The 16,705-nt window shown below is 32.8% G+C and overlaps 2 protein-coding genes across 4 annotated transcripts; one reads left to right on the plus strand and one right to left on the minus strand.

Annotated features, from left to right (window-relative positions):
• The first annotated feature begins 3,540 nt into the window (after positions 1-3,540).
• LOC114162716 lies at positions 3,541-10,392 on the plus strand. Of its 3 annotated transcripts, none has more exons than XM_028046679.1 (9): positions 3,541-3,690; positions 4,243-5,087; positions 5,952-7,168; positions 7,620-7,917; positions 8,021-8,233; positions 8,639-8,812; positions 9,082-9,279; positions 9,369-9,482; positions 9,826-10,392. In XM_028046679.1, the coding sequence occupies exons 2-9, from the start codon at positions 4,335-4,337 to the stop codon at positions 10,153-10,155; spliced, it is 3,297 nt and encodes a 1,098-aa protein (XP_027902480.1). In that variant the 5' UTR covers positions 3,541-3,690; positions 4,243-4,334; the 3' UTR covers positions 10,156-10,392. The 3 variants fall into 3 exon arrangements, with proteins under 3 accessions (XP_027902480.1, XP_027902486.1, XP_027902491.1); XM_028046685.1 differs by having other exon boundaries at positions 3,543-3,690; positions 4,313-5,087; positions 9,826-10,312; XM_028046690.1 differs by having other exon boundaries at positions 3,543-3,690; positions 4,333-5,087; positions 9,826-10,312.
• Positions 10,393-10,568: 176 nt separating this feature from the next.
• On the minus strand, positions 10,569-13,021 carry LOC114162735 (probable adenylate kinase 7, mitochondrial). Its single transcript, XM_028046702.1, has 4 exons — positions 12,616-13,021; positions 11,539-11,679; positions 11,264-11,449; positions 10,569-11,074 (listed from the first exon to the last, which is right to left on the minus strand). The coding sequence occupies exons 1-4, from the start codon at positions 12,934-12,936 to the stop codon at positions 10,922-10,924; spliced, it is 801 nt and encodes a 266-aa protein (XP_027902503.1). The 5' UTR covers positions 12,937-13,021; the 3' UTR covers positions 10,569-10,921.
• Between the last annotated feature and the right edge of the window lie 3,684 nt (positions 13,022-16,705).

Here is a 16,705-nt window from a genome sequence, read left to right on the forward strand (position 1 = left end):
AATATTAAAAAAAACTATTTTTTAACACGTATGTTTTAAGAAATGGAAAAAATCTTACATTATTTCTTACTTACTTCACTTCAGTACTCTATCATGAATCAAGGTTTGGAAGTGGACACCTCAACCCACGCCATTATCCTCTTATAATTTGGTGAAAACTAACTGATTAAGTGAACTTACCAGAAAAGAAAACTATAATATTAATGAACTTATTGTAATATACACACTCAAAGGGTAAATTTCATTTTGTTGGTATATATATATATATATATATATATATATATATATATATATATATATATATATATATATATATATATATATATATATATATATATATATATATATATATATATATATATATATATATATATATATTGCAAGGCCATTGTGCTATTATGACTATGGAAGTTGAACCAAAGAATTGTAGGCATCAGTCTGAGTGTTTGGTACAGAACTCATAATTTTAAACTTCAATTTGGTTGATGCAGGCTTCACTTGGTGTGCACACTCACTAGCTTGGAAACTAATTCACTTAATTTCAAGCTTCAACAGTCCTACTGAATAATTTTTTGTTAATGTCTCTCAACAAACTTAACCTAAAAACCATGTGACTTTTTAAAGTTGCTTTTCTTGAAGAGGTGACTTCAAGGTTCAATCCCACAATCTTAAAATGGAAATCACTCTTTTCCAGAAGAAAAGACACCTTGAAAGTTTTAGAGGATACTTTGGGAGGCTGAATTTCTCTTAAAAAATATTAAATGAATTATAATACAATCTATAATTAACTGAAATTCCAATAAGTTATAGTGGAAAAGTTTGATATGAATATATTTTTGTTCGTGAATTTTGGAATTAGTCTATTTCGAAACTTTTAACCAATTAGTTCTTCATTTTTCAAAATATATGAATTTAGTCATTTTAATCAAATTTTATTAGGTTTATTTGATGTTTTGTATATATTTCAAGATTATATTTGAGTTGTTTATAATGTTTGATATATTTTAACTTTAATGTTAAGTCAAATACTATTATGAAACGTACTTGAAATGTCAAATAAATTTAATAAAATTTGATTAAAATGACTAAATTTTGTATTTTGAAAGATGAAAAATTATATTGGTTCAAAGTTTCGAAATAGACTAATCTAAGATTCATTGAAAGTTAAGGGACTAAAAACATATTTAACCCAATAATTAATAATAGATGACATTAATTATTCTATGAATAACAACTAATATTAATGACATAACAGAAATCAAATTACAAACCCACTTAATTTAATACTGTTTTGTTTTAATTAAGGTTTAACTTCGTTATAAATTTATTTATTTTTAAATAAGCTTTTATTAGTTTTAGTTTGTTTACCATAATTGAGTTTTTGTTAGATATTTTATAAATATATATTTGATAATTGATATTTTTAAAAATTTTAATTAAGTTTTTTCACTTTTTAATTGGATAATGTTTTGTTATTTTATCTATCTTGTTCGGTCATTTTACCTTTTTTTTTGCTATACATCTTAAAAGATATGAGATTTTATAATTAATATAAAATAATATTACTCTTAATAGGTGACTTGCATTATCTAATATTTTATATTAATCACAAAATCTGATAAAAAAAGAATTACATAATAAAATAACAGTTACTCACCCAATTAATAAAAAAGTAAACAATGCAAACTCAATTAAAAATATAAAATTTTAGATACTTAATAAAAATTAATAAATAACATACAAATTTAGAAAAAAAATTAAAACTTAATTAAATCTATTATTTTAAATGAAAAAGTTGTGTAAGTTACTGATGGCCTAAGGAATACCTACCCACAACACATTTTAATTTTGATATTTGGGTTTGAAGAAAGTGTCTATGGGCGCCACCACATCACCAATGTAATTATTTCCCGGGACACTGCTATAAAGTGTAGAAGCTGATATTAACATCTTATTTTGGTGAAAACATAGTAACATTATTGTTGACAACTGTTTGTGTCGGTGAGCCGGCCCAGATTGAATATGAAGTATGCCACATCGCGTTAGGAATGTACGTCTTTCACGCGCCTCCTGCATTTTTTCAACGGTCTTATTATTTTAACATTTTTAGCGATTTATTTTGAAAAGATGTTTTTAAAATGAATCGGATATATATGATAATAAATAAAATAGCTAAATATAATTTTAATTGACGTGAAATTTCTTTATATAAAATTTTTATATATCGTTTAACTTAAAAATAATATATAAAATGAATATATATTTTATGCCGGTGTTTAACAATTTTTTCAATATCAGTTGAAATATAATTGAATCAAAATTGTATTTATTTATTTTTAAAGTTTAAAAGTAAAAATATATTAAAATTTAGATATTAAAAACATACATAATGCTAAATAAAATTATAATTTTCTTTTTAAAAGTTAAACTTTTCTTAATCTGAAAAGCTGTCATTTATGATTATTATTCAACGATTTTTCCTTCTGTTATGGCGTACTTTTTTTTGTAAAAGAAGACATTATGAACAAATTAATTATTTTAAAATAAAGTTTTAATAAATATATCCAAAAATTCTAGTTATATTTAATTATAATATAACGAATATACCCAAAAAACTTCTGATTAGAATTTTTATACTTACTTTAAATTAATTAGAGTTAGTAATTGTTTTTCGTGAAAATATTAACATAGAGATAAAAAAAAGACAGATTATTGTAAGAAAAAAATCATTTTAAATTATTTAACATTATTCAAAAGCATATATTTTTATGTTAAAATAAATCTGTTACACGCTCTCGATGCGCGTGACGAAGTTTTTCACTCTGGTTTTATTTTTTTTGTATTTAACGTGGTCTACAGTTTCCGCGCAAGCATCTCATCAATATTCATTCAGTCACCTAGCATCATGATTGTTTGCTGTGGTTTGCACCAAACGACGCCGTTTCTATTTTACCATATTCTTGTCCAACTAAAAGTTACTTGCACACTTTTTTCGAGTATCAATTCTCATAAACCTCATATAACCTAACAAATTAAGATTAGATAACTGAAAAAAAACCCTCTCTTTGGAGGTACAAAATTAGCAACTAAAATAGCATATAAGTACATTTCCATTAAAGAAGAAAAATGTAATTATAATATGAAATAGTGATGTGTAATTATTTTAAAGAAATAATTATCATTATTTTTTATTATTAACATGGTAATAGTTTTATTTTTTTAAAAACACATAACTAAATTTAAAATAAAAATATTAAATATATTTATAAAATATGAATATTTCATTATTACATATTGTTATAAACAATTTACTTGAACCACATATTATTACAAAGGTTTAAACAATAATTAGAATGAATTAAAAAAAATATAATGTTATTTACAAAAGGAGCACAAAGTTTACTATAATAGCTATGTATTATTTTTTAAAATTAAATTTAAAGCTGAATATTTTAAGTAGTAGTGACTAAAATAATGTTATTTAGTGTGCGCTTTTTCTGTTCGTGCTTCGTATAGGAATGTTGTTCTTCTAATAATGATAAATTATTTTTACCATCCTTTTTAAGACATTTCTCCATTTTCATCATTTTCATTCACTTGTAGACACTCTCCCATAGATATGGTGGTGACCCTCTTGCAGTTCCAGCTTGTTGTCACAGCTTTCTGATTCTACCAGCCACTGCTTTCCCGGTACTCACTCTTCTTACATTTCAAGCATTCTCTTAGTTCAAACTTGCTATAACTTTTGCTTCTGTATTTAACCAGACACCATATTCTGCATTATCATTTTTCTACTCGATTTTGCCTTCAAGTTCTGAGCTTTGTTACTGGGGTTTCTCCAGCTATTGCTTGATCTGGGTCTTTCTGTTTATGTCCAAGGTTTTGTGTTGTTTTGGTCTTTTTGTTTGGTCTCTCTGTAGCTGATTTCAATTTATCTGCACCAAATTTGCTTTAAGTGGAGTTAAATTTGAGTCTTAAATAGTTTAACGGTCCTATCCTTACATTGTATCTCCTGTGTTTGAAATTTGTTCAAAATAACCACCAAATCTTAGGTGGCTGCTTCACTGGCAAAATTAATTTTTTTTTTTTTGTTTCTTCAACTTTCCTTTTGTTTTGTTTCCTCTTATTGAGTCAATTATACTTAATAATTAGTGAGTTCAAAGACAACTTATTGCTATCTGACTAGGATTGCTGGTAAAATGCAAATCTTAATCTGATTTATTGCTATCTGTTTCACTTCAGAGAGCTTGTTTGTGAGTGGTGATTGTTCAACTACATATTGAACTGCATTTAAGAAGTTTTTCTTTGAAAGGAGCCTTATATTTGCTGCAGCAATGAAAGGAAAGAACAGGAGAAGTGGTGGTGGTGTCCATATGGAATACCTAATTCACATTCAGGAGATAAAGCCTTGGCCCCCTTCGCAATCTCTCAGGTCACTTCGTTCTGTATTGATACAATGGGAGAATGGTGAACGGGCTTCAGGGTCTACTGCTCTTGTTTCCCCTTCTCTAAGTCCTGGTTCTGTTGCTGGTGAAGGAAAGCTGGAGTTTAATGAATCATTTAAGCTTCCTGTAACTCTGTCAAGGGATATGTCTATCAGAAATAGTACTGCTGAGGTGTTCCAAAAGAATTGCTTGGAGTTCCACTTGTACGAGACTCGAAGAGACAAGACTGTTAAAGGTCAGTTGCTGGGGACTGCCATCATAGACTTGGCAGATTGTGGTGTACTTAGAGAGACTTTGAGCATTCGTACACCATTGAACTGCCAGAGGAACTACAGAAACACGGACCAGCCACTTCTGTTCGTTCAAATTGAGCCTGTTGAAAAGAGTCACCCTAGATCTTCTTTGAAAGACAGCTTGTCAAAGGTGGAGCCAAAGGACAATAATGGCAATGAATCTGTATCATCATTGATGAATGGAGAGTATGCTGAGGAAGCCGAGGTTGCCTCTTTTACTGATGATGATGTTTCCTCTCATTCATCTGCGGCTGCAGTTACTACTGCCTCTGATGTTTCCTCTCATTCATCTGTGGCTGCAGTCACTACTTCCACCGAGTCTACCGCATGTATGCCTCCTGAACAAGAGGTATTTCCTGGTATTCCGTTCTCTTATTTATAGCCATGTACTTTTCTTTTTCTCTAACTTAGTGTCCATGGCAATTTATGTTGTCCACCAGCCATATTCCATGAATATACTTTTTGAAATAGGACAAAATGCAGTCGTTGCAATGTTTAGATGTTTTGCTCTTCTTGGCCAAGGTTGAACTTGTCATCGAATGCATGACTGGACCCTTTCAAATGAAATTCCTTACTTGAATCACTACGAGGAAAATAAGAATCCTATTTGTTGTACTTCAATTACCCACAGATAAGAATATAAAGAAAGCACATGAGAAAAGGAGGAGAGTGGGAATAGGGATGAGCTAGAGTAGGGATTATGTCATTTGTTATAAGCTAGAACAGATTGTGTTAGTGGAAAAAAGATATGGAGGCAAATTATGTGAGTTAGTTAAGTGACAAGAACAAATATACGGGGGGTATGAATTGATTGATTTAGGTTGCAGGATGGTTGCAGCCCCTGGGGCAGTCTTTCCTGTTTATGATTTCATTTTACTGATCATCTTCTTAAACTGTTGGTCAATGGAAGTATGGGGATTTCTAGAGTGATTCCATTAAAATCTGTTTCCTATCCATATCTAGTTGTATGTTTCACTACACATTTCTCTTTCGGTATGAAGGGAATGGTAGTGCTTGCGTTCTTTTTGCTGGGTATCTAAACACAATGTAACATTGAGAAAATTCTTGTCAAGCTATTTAGTCATTTTTATTTTGCTATAAGGGTTATAATATAATAATTTCTGCTTTCTTTTTGTTGAGCATATCTAAATATAATGATATATAAAGAAGATTCTCATGAAGCCATGTAGTAATAATTGCTACTAAATTGCAGAATGGACCAAATGAATCACAGCAAAACAGTGGTACAAATGACAAGGGGTATCACCCCTTGGCGTCAGAGGCAAGAGTTGAGAAGTTAAATGTGACGGCGCAAGATGCACATGAGAGACTGGAGAGGAGTTCTTCCTATGTGTCATCCGTGGATGTAATCTCAGAAGTTGGGAGTCCAGCAAATGGTCATACCTCTAATACAAGCACTCCCCATTATAGATCAGTGACAACCCCAAAGCAGGTTTCTTCTTTTAATGCTGACTCTTCTTCCCCAAGCTTAGAGGAAGATTCCAAGATCAGGTTCAGAAGCAGCGAGCATGAAAATTTGGATCAGGAGGGTAGTGAAAAAGTTGCCAATTGTAGAGAAATGGGTACAGGTGTTCAAATAAACAGTAATGAAAGTAATGAAAGTGATTTTGACATCTGTTCTGGAAACACTGCATCTGTAGGTAGAAATTACCTCGACAAGAATCCAAGATTTGGTTTGGAAACCAAAAACAACTTAAGTGAGAGATCTGAGGAAGTAGGTAAAAGTCTTGTGCAGGAGGGGGGAAGTGATACGTATTACAGTTCCATTGGGGATAAGGATGGAAATGAAACGTTGCATTTTGAGGAGCTGTATCTTGTTGAAGATGAATCAGTGGTGCAATATGCAAAAGACCAAGCTTTATTGAGTAGCAATTTATATTCTTTGGGTGGGTCAGATAATGGTATGAAAGACAGTTTTATGAAAAATGAAAGACTAAAGCATGTTAAGTCTGTAAGGTCATCAGCAGACTCAATTAGGAGTATTGGGTCACTTGGTAACAATCATCTCACTGAGGTAAAGGAAAATGGTGTTAATGGAGATGTCCAAAATAATGGAGGGGTCCAAAATAATGGAGGGAACATTCAAAGCAGTGACAGAAAAGATGCCAAAGTTTATCCAAGGGAAGCCAGAAATGCCATTTTAGACAACAAGATTGAACAGATGGAGAACAAGATAAAGATGCTTGAAGGAGAGTTAAGAGAAGCTGCTGCTATTGAGGCTGCTTTATTTTCAGTAGTTGCCGAACATGGAAGCTCAATGAGTAAGGTTCATGCCCCAGCTCGGCGCCTTTCCAGGCTGTACCTTCATGCTTGTAAAGAAAATCTTCAAGCAAGAAGGGCTGGGGCTGCTAGAAGTGCCGTTTCAGGATTAGTCCTTGTTGCGAAGGCATGTGGAAATGATGTCCCAAGGTAACCTTGAGTATGTTAGTTGCCTTATATTGGGTACAGTGGTTACTTAATTTCAAGTATATGTATCCGTTATCCTATCACTAGTCAATATAATATTTTAAGCACAAGTGGGTTCATCATGAGAAATTTGGGATTTATTTCTGGGTAAAAATAATTGTTTGTAGTTAATTAACTCAGATAGCAAGAAACTTTATTTGGCATGAAGAAAACAATATACATACACTGCTCTGTTTGAAATTAAATCAAACTTATTCTAGTCTCAATAAAAAAAAATAATACAACGTTATGTGGAAGATAAAATGGATATACTTCATGAAACTCTCAGCTAATAGGGTCATCAGATTAGATATTTTAGGTTTTTAATTATTACTGCCTATATTGGAAGTTACAGTTTCCTCAGAAACTGTGCTGACTGCAGGGGCAATTGACCTCTTCTTGCATCTTGATGCAGGTTGACATTTTGGCTGTCTAATTCTATTGTGCTGAGAACAATTATAAGCAAAACTACCAAAGACATTACACCATCTAATACTTCTGGATCTAGAACAAGAAGGAAGAATGGAGAGGTGAAAGTTGGAAAGTTAACACAACCACTAATATGGAGAGGGTTTTCTCCTAGGAAAAACGATAATACAGCTTTTGAGAATAGAGGTATAGGTAACTGGGATGACCCAAATGTGTTCACCTCAGCATTGGAAAAGGTAGAAGCTTGGATCTTTTCTCGCATTGTGGAATCTATTTGGTGGCAGGTAACACTTTCATTCCTAATAGGCTTAAGTCCCCATATGAGCTCATTATTTATATAAAATAGTCCCATTGGCTTCTAACATGGATCATTCTTTCTGTGTCCAGTCTTTGACTCCATGTATGCAGAATTCTGATGCCAAGGTCACTCGTAAAGATTCTTCAAAAGACTATAAAAACGTGTCTGGCTCATGTGACCAAGATCAGGGAAATTTATCGCTAGATATTTGGAAGAATGCTTTCAGAGAAGCCTGTGAAAGGCTATGCCCTATCCGCGCTGGAGGGCATGAGTGTGGTTGTTTGTCTGTGCTACCTAGATTGGTTAGTATATATCTATCAATTTCCCTCTTCCTTTCCTTCAATGTTTTTGGGCTGAAGGTACTGAAAATTTTCATTATAGTACCTTTTTGTATTGTAGTCCCTTTTCAATTGTCATTTATCTGTTGGTTTAGTTTGCATGGGTTGCTGAAGAGCTTTGAAATGGATGATTATGTAAACAAAGAATAATGGGTGCGTGTATTTTTCAGTGGAGCTTAGTGCCTCCTACTGACTCCTGCAAATTGCTTAAGCTGAAGCCAAAATATTTTCAACTCCTCTGGGATGTGAAATCCCCCAACTTTCCCGACAAACTAATATCTGAGTATATCAACCTATGTATATGCGTTTTGTCGTCTGATTATGAGACAAAATTGACATTAGACTGCATTTTGTTTTTACTTATTCCAGATAATGGAGCAGTGTGTGGCAAGATTGGATGTTGCCATGTTCAATGCCCTTCTTCGGGAGTCTGATGATGATATTCCAACCGATCCAGTTTCTGATCCCATTGGTGATCCCAAGGTTCTCCCCATTCCACCCGGTAAACTGAGCTTTGGATCTGGTGCACAGCTAAAAACTGCGGTAATCTCAGATCTCAACAAATTTTTTTCTGAACTAGAACGCGTGTTTCTGTACTAGTGAATGTAATTGCAACCTACTGTCGTAGGCTCAATTTACTTCTTTCCTTTCTGCTAATATCTATTTCTTGAATGTAACTCTAAAAGTGGGCCTGGAGTTAGCAAAAAATGAAAATAAAGAATGATTGAATATGCATATGTTCAATATAATGTCAGTGGCTATAAATTGTCTCCACTAATTAGTTATTTTCATTTGTGTTCTGGATTTCTCAGATTGGTAACTGGTCTAGATGGCTCACTGACCTATTTGGTCTAGATGACGATGATTCACATGATAGAGATGACGATGAACTTGACAGCAATGATGGAAGTCAAAATTCATCCTTCAAATCCTTCCATCTTCTTAATGCATTAAGCGACCTTCTGATGCTTCCTAAGGATATGTTGTTAAATGCATCCATTAGGAAAGAGGTTAGCCAATGAACTTGTGTTTTTCCCCATGTAATTAACTTGCTACGTGTTTCTTCGTCTTAATCATTCTTTCATCATTGTTTCTGAAGGTGTGCCCAATGTTTACTGCACCTTTAATCATGAGGATACTAGACAATTTTCTCCCGGATGAGTTTTGTCCTGATCCAATTCCTGATGATGTTTTTGAAGCTCTGGACTCACAGGTTAGATAAAGTAGTAGTCAAGTGCATTTAATCTTCTTGTTTTCATACAATAAAGACATATTTTTCCTAAATTACCCTCAAATTATATTAATTGGAAATGATGTTTAGGTTTGAAATAGTATCATTAAACAAGGTTTAGGGAATTAGATATGCTTATGTTTAAGTCTACCAAATATGACCAACGTTTTTCTTATATTTGAGTAATATAGGATTCTAGTTTGATACTTCATACATGTGCCTCACGAAAACAATGGATAAATGAAATTGACATCTCGTGATATGTTCATGGTTTTTTATCTGATGTTTTAAGATTAAGTCCAAATTTGGCTTATGCTCTCTACAGGATGACCTTGATGATGAAAATGAGTCTATCAACAATTTCCCATGCAATGCAGCTCCCATTGCATATTCACCTCCACCACCAACTACCATTACAAGCATTACGGGGGAGATTGGAAGTGAATCTCAGCTTAGAAGAAGCAAATCTTCCATTGTTAGGAAGTCATACACCAGTGATGATGAGCTCGATGAACTAAACTATCCATTATCGTTAATACTGAACAGTGGCTCCTCCTCACCAGCATCAAAGAACAACTGCAAGTGGAAAGACGGTCGCGATGAATCTGCCATTAGATTTGAACTTCTTAGGGATGTGTGGATGAACAGTGAATGAGTGGCCACAAACTAGGTTTCACCCTTTTTCTGTTACATTTCTTCGGTAGCACTGTACAAAGCAAGATATATATTCTAGGTTTAACTGAACGGAAACACCGAGTACTGAAAAACGAGATGGGGGAAATGACCAGAGTATAATAAATAATGTTCAGTAATTGCTTGGATCGTACAATAAGGTCATGTGAGATTAAATTCTGCATTGCTTATTTATGTAATTGATGCTTATTTTTGCTTTTTTTCGAATCTGAGCTTGAAAGACCCAAGAAATTCAAATTCTACTTGCCGCCAAAGGGAGCGGAAAATTTTTAAGGCTTTAATATTAGTAACAATTAAGAATCGAAATGCAAAAGGAAACAATTTTGTCTTAAGAATAAATGAAAGCAGTTTTGCGGAACCCCGTTAGCCGTAATAAAATATGAAATGGCTTTAACAAAAATGAACATTGATATTCAAGAGTTCTTAACTTTTACATGATATGCTTGGTGTATAACGTGACTTTGAGACCAGGAAAAATACTAATGAAACTGTTATGCCAAAATTGAACAAAAACAGACAACATACACTAGTAGGATTTAGGACCATACATTGGGTATTGGTTCATACTTGAACGGTTGCGCTACAGAACAAACTAGCATTCTCAAAATTTTGCAAAACAGTCAACAATATAGAAACAGACACAAAATTTCTATGAAACTGTTGTAGCCCTCATATTCACATACTAAAATGCCGACAACGGATTGATGCCATACAAGATTGGTGGCCCTTCACGCAGTTAACTTCTGTGAAGAACTAAGAGCATTAATATGCTGAAGATGTAGCGCAGCTAGAAGTCCCTGCCAGGTTTCACCATGTCCACCTGCTAATTCAAAATTCAGAAGTTTCTTCTGCTTCCTGTAGTAATCTTCCAACAGCTTGCACTAGAAGAGAAAAATAAAACCCCAAAATATAAGTAGAAGTCCCAAGTGATTAGTATCTCAAACAAGCTTAGCACAACTTTAGAGCTAGTATGGGAAACTTAAAAAATTGAAAGAAAAAAAAAACAAATTTTTCCTTAGACAAAACTAATCCATAAAGGCATCAAAATGAAAATAAAAGTGATTAGTTACCTCGTCTTCATGACTTTGGACATTATCTCCAGGCAATTGTTTTGTTGGGTTCTGGGAGCTGGTCATAAGAATATATTCTTGGCGAGAATTAAATTTTCGATTTCCTAGATTCTTTTTAACTAATTCCTCTTCGGAACTTTTGAAGTTCACCACCAGATCAACATGAGCAATGTGATCAAGGATCTCCTGTGAAACATCACCACATCTTGTAGGAATGAATAACAAAGAAAATTTTGAGCAGTTTACGATTTGAAAGGTGAAGTGAAACCACTTACAGCTTGGATCCTTGTTCGAGGGAATCCATCAAGAATAAACCCAGTTTCGCCTCTTGAGTACCCATCGTCCAGTCTCTTCTTTAGCAGCCCAAACATAATTTCCTCTGGGACAAGTTTTCCATGATCTAAGGCATTTGCTATCTGCATCGGAAGAACCCCACGTCACACCAATATTGATTAAGAAGACAATTTTACTACCAATTACCCTATGCTATGTTTGGACCAAAGGAAAAAATTAGGAAAAATGTGATGAGTAATGATATCTTTTCTTTGGTTTAGTAAAAGAGAACGGAAATATATATAATAATAGACTTTCAAAAGTAAAAGTTCATTTTTTTTTCTTTCCCTTTGTCTTTAACTTCAGAATTCAAAATTTGTTCCACAGTCTCTATTACAATATAAAAACACTGACAAATTATAACGTAACGTAGATTTATCAATTTTAATAATCTTGCAGTCGTACCAAAATAATTTCTGACAATATAAAAGTGATTTCACACTGTAATTACGTAAATTATTTATTTCATAAACAAAAAACAAGCAAGCCTAAAAATATCAGTATAACTTAGAAGGATTCAATCCCAACTTTCCGCATAACAATAATCTTAACAACATATTTAGTAATAATTATATTACAAAACAAAATTTAAAAAAAGTAAAACCATTCAAATCAAATTTAGACACATTCTCACAACACCCATGACGTTTAAAATGCAAGCTTAATTAGTGCGTGCTTGGATTCCAAAATTGGTTTTGTAAAACTAATTTACACGATGTATTCATCGCAAAATTATTTAAAGTTGCTTAAATTTAAAATAATTTCTGAAAATATAAAGTTCTTCGATATGAAACCAAACGTGATCGTAAATACAAAATCACGTTAATTCTAAAACCACTATGTTTACCGTTACTTACCTACTTTTTCCTTAATTCGACGAGATTCTCACCATTAATTTTAATTCAAAATAAGAGAAACGAGTCGAAAGAAATAATTGAAAGACCTACGAAGAAATGAAAGTAAACTAAACGAAAAGGAGAAAGGAAACCCTAGAGCGGAATAGTGAATGAATGAATTACTTGGTGATAGAGGTTGGAGCGAGGGTTGAGGTCTTGGCTAAGGAGCGTAGCCATGGAAATGTGAGGAACTTCGAGAAGCTTCGAGAGCTTCTGCGCGAAGAGGTTCCTCCTAGCTCCAGGCTCCCCTATCATCACCCACTGCACTCCGCGCTCCGGCGTGCAACCCTGCGCGTCCAGCATGCCACGTGGCGCACACTCCTCTTCCTCGTCATCGTCGTAGTAGCACTGTGCAGCGGCCGCCGATCCAAACCCCCTGTTAGGCCGTAGCACGAGGGCCCTCAGCGGCCCCGCGGCGACCCTGAGTCGTGCGATTGCGGCCATGGCGGCGGCGGAGGCGCGTTTTCCGTTACTGAGGTTTCGAGAGAGAAAATTGGAAAGGGTGCGCGATGAGGAGAAACAGAGAACCCTGAAACTGAGGTTTTAAGAAGGAATTTTCTTACTATTATTTGAGGTTACGAAAACGACACTGTTTTGTTGATAAATTACGGACAGTGCCACTGTTGGCGCGTGCTGGGAGCGAGAACTATTTGCCACCTGACTGAAGGTAATTGGTAGTAGCGGATCTAGTGTGTGCGGGATCACCGTGGCCCCTTTTGGCAATGAATCCTGAACGTTAGGTGTTGTGGCAAGTGAGTGAGACACCTTTAATTTCAGTTGGATCCAATTTGATATTTTGATATATTAGGTTGCCTCCTCAAGTATAACTCTTTTCATGTCTTCAAATAAAGTATTTTTTATAAGTTTTCTTATTATTTCTTAGCTTTTGTATGGAACAAATCTTATGTTAGAATAAAGACATAGTGAACAGGAACTAAATTAGTGTTAAATTAAAATAATATAAGTGAATTTAAAATAATATATTTGAGAGTTAAGTAGTATCTTATTTATATTTATTATTATAATGAGAATTACCTTCGTTAAAATATTGTGAACTTCACCTCCTGTACTTGACAGACTACACTTTATTTTTTTTTTCTTTTCACATTAATTTTTTTATCAATTTATTAAATATATATAAAAATATATTGTGGTTTTGTGGTTATTTTAGCTTTGAAATCCACGAGTTGATATTATCGAATGCAAGTGTTGCTACACGCACGCAAATAATACTTAAAAGCTAAAATTTTGAAACATTTTCAGCCGTCCAGAAATTTATGATTGAAAAAGTATGTTCATGTTTGGTTCCTTCAAAAAATCTCCATCCAAGACACTTCTATAAATTTTATATGATCATTTTTGTAGGATCTTTTGTATATATAATGGCACATTTCTTTATATTATCATTTTTATAGGATCTTTATTCATAATAAATATGGTTGATGTCCGAACTTGTGATGAATAATTCTATTATGTTATTTCTATTATTTTACTAAAATTACCTTCTGCTTCTAGTAAAATATGTAATTATTACAAAAATTAATATGTTAAATTTACTCTCTCTTTTTCCTCCACTTTAATTTTTTTCTTCATTATTTATTTTCTTTTCCCTTTTTTTCTCTCTTTCATTATATGATTCTTGTTTTCTTTTACTTTTTTTTTCTATATTTTTTCCTTTTACTTTTTCCTTTTAAATATAATCACACCTATCAATAGGCGAGGAAATTTAACATAAATCAAATCTTCAAAAGAGAATATTTGTGTTTCATCTAAAGATTTAATTATTTTTTTTTATTTTGTCATTAATATTAGTATAATTCCTTGAAAAAAAGTAATTCTCTCAACTTGGTTAAATTGATACCGGTTATATTTAAATATTTTGTTTTGGATCTATAAATATGTAGTAGTTTACTTATTTGCGTTCAAACTTTTTTTGGAATAAAAAAATATAAATAAGAAAAATTATCCTTTTTTTTAAACCTTATCATAATGATTTGAATATAAAAGGTGACTTTGTCCCAATATTTGAGTTTTTATGCATGGATGGCAACTTGTTTGAAACGGATTAAAATATTTGAAATTGAATATTATTTGAGTTTTGAGTTAGAATATTTAGAATGAATGTTCTTATTGAGAATTTAATTACTATATTTTATTAAGGTATATAGTTAATTAAATTGACTTTTTAATACGTTTTGAATGAATAAGGTTGAATCAAAAATTTTAGATTATGTTTAAGAGTAGTATTTGTTAAATAAGTTGTAGGTAAAACTTTGTATTTAAAAATCCTCACATTAAAAATGTATTTCAATAGTTTAGTACTATATGATATTGTTTTCAATATCTTAACTGTGTTCACACATCCAATATTTGTACTATGTATATGAAGAGACCCACATAATATTATATATATATATATATATATATATATATATATGTGTATGTATGTATGTATGGTTGTCATTTTATATGAAAAGTTACGTAGTTATTTTGATGGGAGAAGTTGTATAAAAGTTATTTTTTATTTTTAAAATATAAATTAGTTAATGACAAATAGTAATAGAAATATGTATGAAATGTAATATGATATAATTGAATCATTAAATAAAATGGTAATAAATTTTAAAATGTGATAATAGCATATTAAGAAGGTAGAAGAAGATCATGGTAAAGTTTGGGATATAACGGGTTGTTGGTGGAGCAGAAAGAGCTGCACATGTGAAGCTGAAATATGGGAAATTGATGGCTTTTTAGGTGAACACGTGGATGGTCAGTAAGAAGGAAAAATTAACCTGCATTGGGCCAAGCCCATGCCACGTACAACGCGAGTTCACCGGTAACGGATGCAATTTTGTTCCTTTTTTTTTTTCTTTTTTAATCCTCACAATATTTTTTTCGAGAAAAATAAAAAGAAGACCGAAATCAAATAACAAAGTTATTGTTTACAGAAAACAACGTGCGTTAGCTAAGATATTAGACGTTATTCTCTAGTATATAGTGTAATATTTTTAAGATATTTATAAATAACATCTTATAATATATTAATTAATTATTCTATTTTATTATATTTTTAATATATTTAAATATAATATTTTTGTAAAGATATAAAGTGATAGAAGTTGTTTACTATATTTATATCTATTTATCCTTATAAGTAGTATTCACTTAATTATTTTTACTTATTTGAGTGTTAAAAATTATGTCGTTGGTATATTTTTTATGTTTATCTTTATATCTCAGTGTTTTTTTATAAAAAGATAACAACTCACTACTTGAGAGTCTCATACTTCACCTTAGAGACATCTTGACAAAATTTTATGTTCATTCAACAGAGATCGTGGTTTGTTGATATGAGATCGTGGTTTGTTGATATGACAAATTTTAAAGTTGTTGGAGTTCTTCTAGAATAACTCAAGTGGAAACAAAAGAAGATGTTTTTATATGATGTCAAGCAATTCTTCTAGATAATCCATTTTTATTCAAAATATAAGCAGATAACTTACTAAGAAGATGTGTCACTACGGAAAAAGTGCGAGCATTTTATGGCAATGTCATAATTCACCATATGGAGGCCATTATAATGGTGAAAGGACAATCACTAAGGTGTTGTAATCCGGATTCTATTGGCCTACTCTATTTAAAGATGTTCACATTTAGGGATGGCTCTCGGCCCGTACCACTTACTAAAACACATAAACACGTGCCTTATTTTTTTTATTATCCCTCCTCCCTCACTACTGCGCGCGCCCCCCACCACCAAAAACCACAAGTCTACGACTCTTCTTCCTTCCCGATTCTCATCTCTACGCCACACACACAGACTCGCTTCTCCTCCACCCACTCGTCGCTGGCCACCACGTCGTCGTTGGCCATACCTTCTTCTCCTCCACCGTGAGTCACGGCGTGGCTGCCAGAAGCGAGAAAACAGCGCCATGCACGGAGAACGCAGAGCCACCGTCAGACACTGCGATTGGCGGACGATTCTGACCGCCACGACCACCGCCAACACAGGTTTGTTCGTAATTTCCGTTCTGGTTCCCTTTCTCCCGATTTGTAACCTAAATTCTTGATTTTGTAACCCTAGATTTCTGATTTTGTGATTTTCGACCAGGACGACCCATTCTGTGAAATCCTAATGGTTGTAGCTGCTGCCATTAATCGTTGTTCATCATTCAATTTTCCCCCAATTTCAATTTCGTAGCTGCTGCCATTA

This window comes from Vigna unguiculata, chromosome 1, assembly GCF_004118075.2.
Source record: "Vigna unguiculata cultivar IT97K-499-35 chromosome 1, ASM411807v1, whole genome shotgun sequence".
Taxonomy (NCBI): Eukaryota; Viridiplantae; Streptophyta; class Magnoliopsida; order Fabales; family Fabaceae; genus Vigna; species Vigna unguiculata.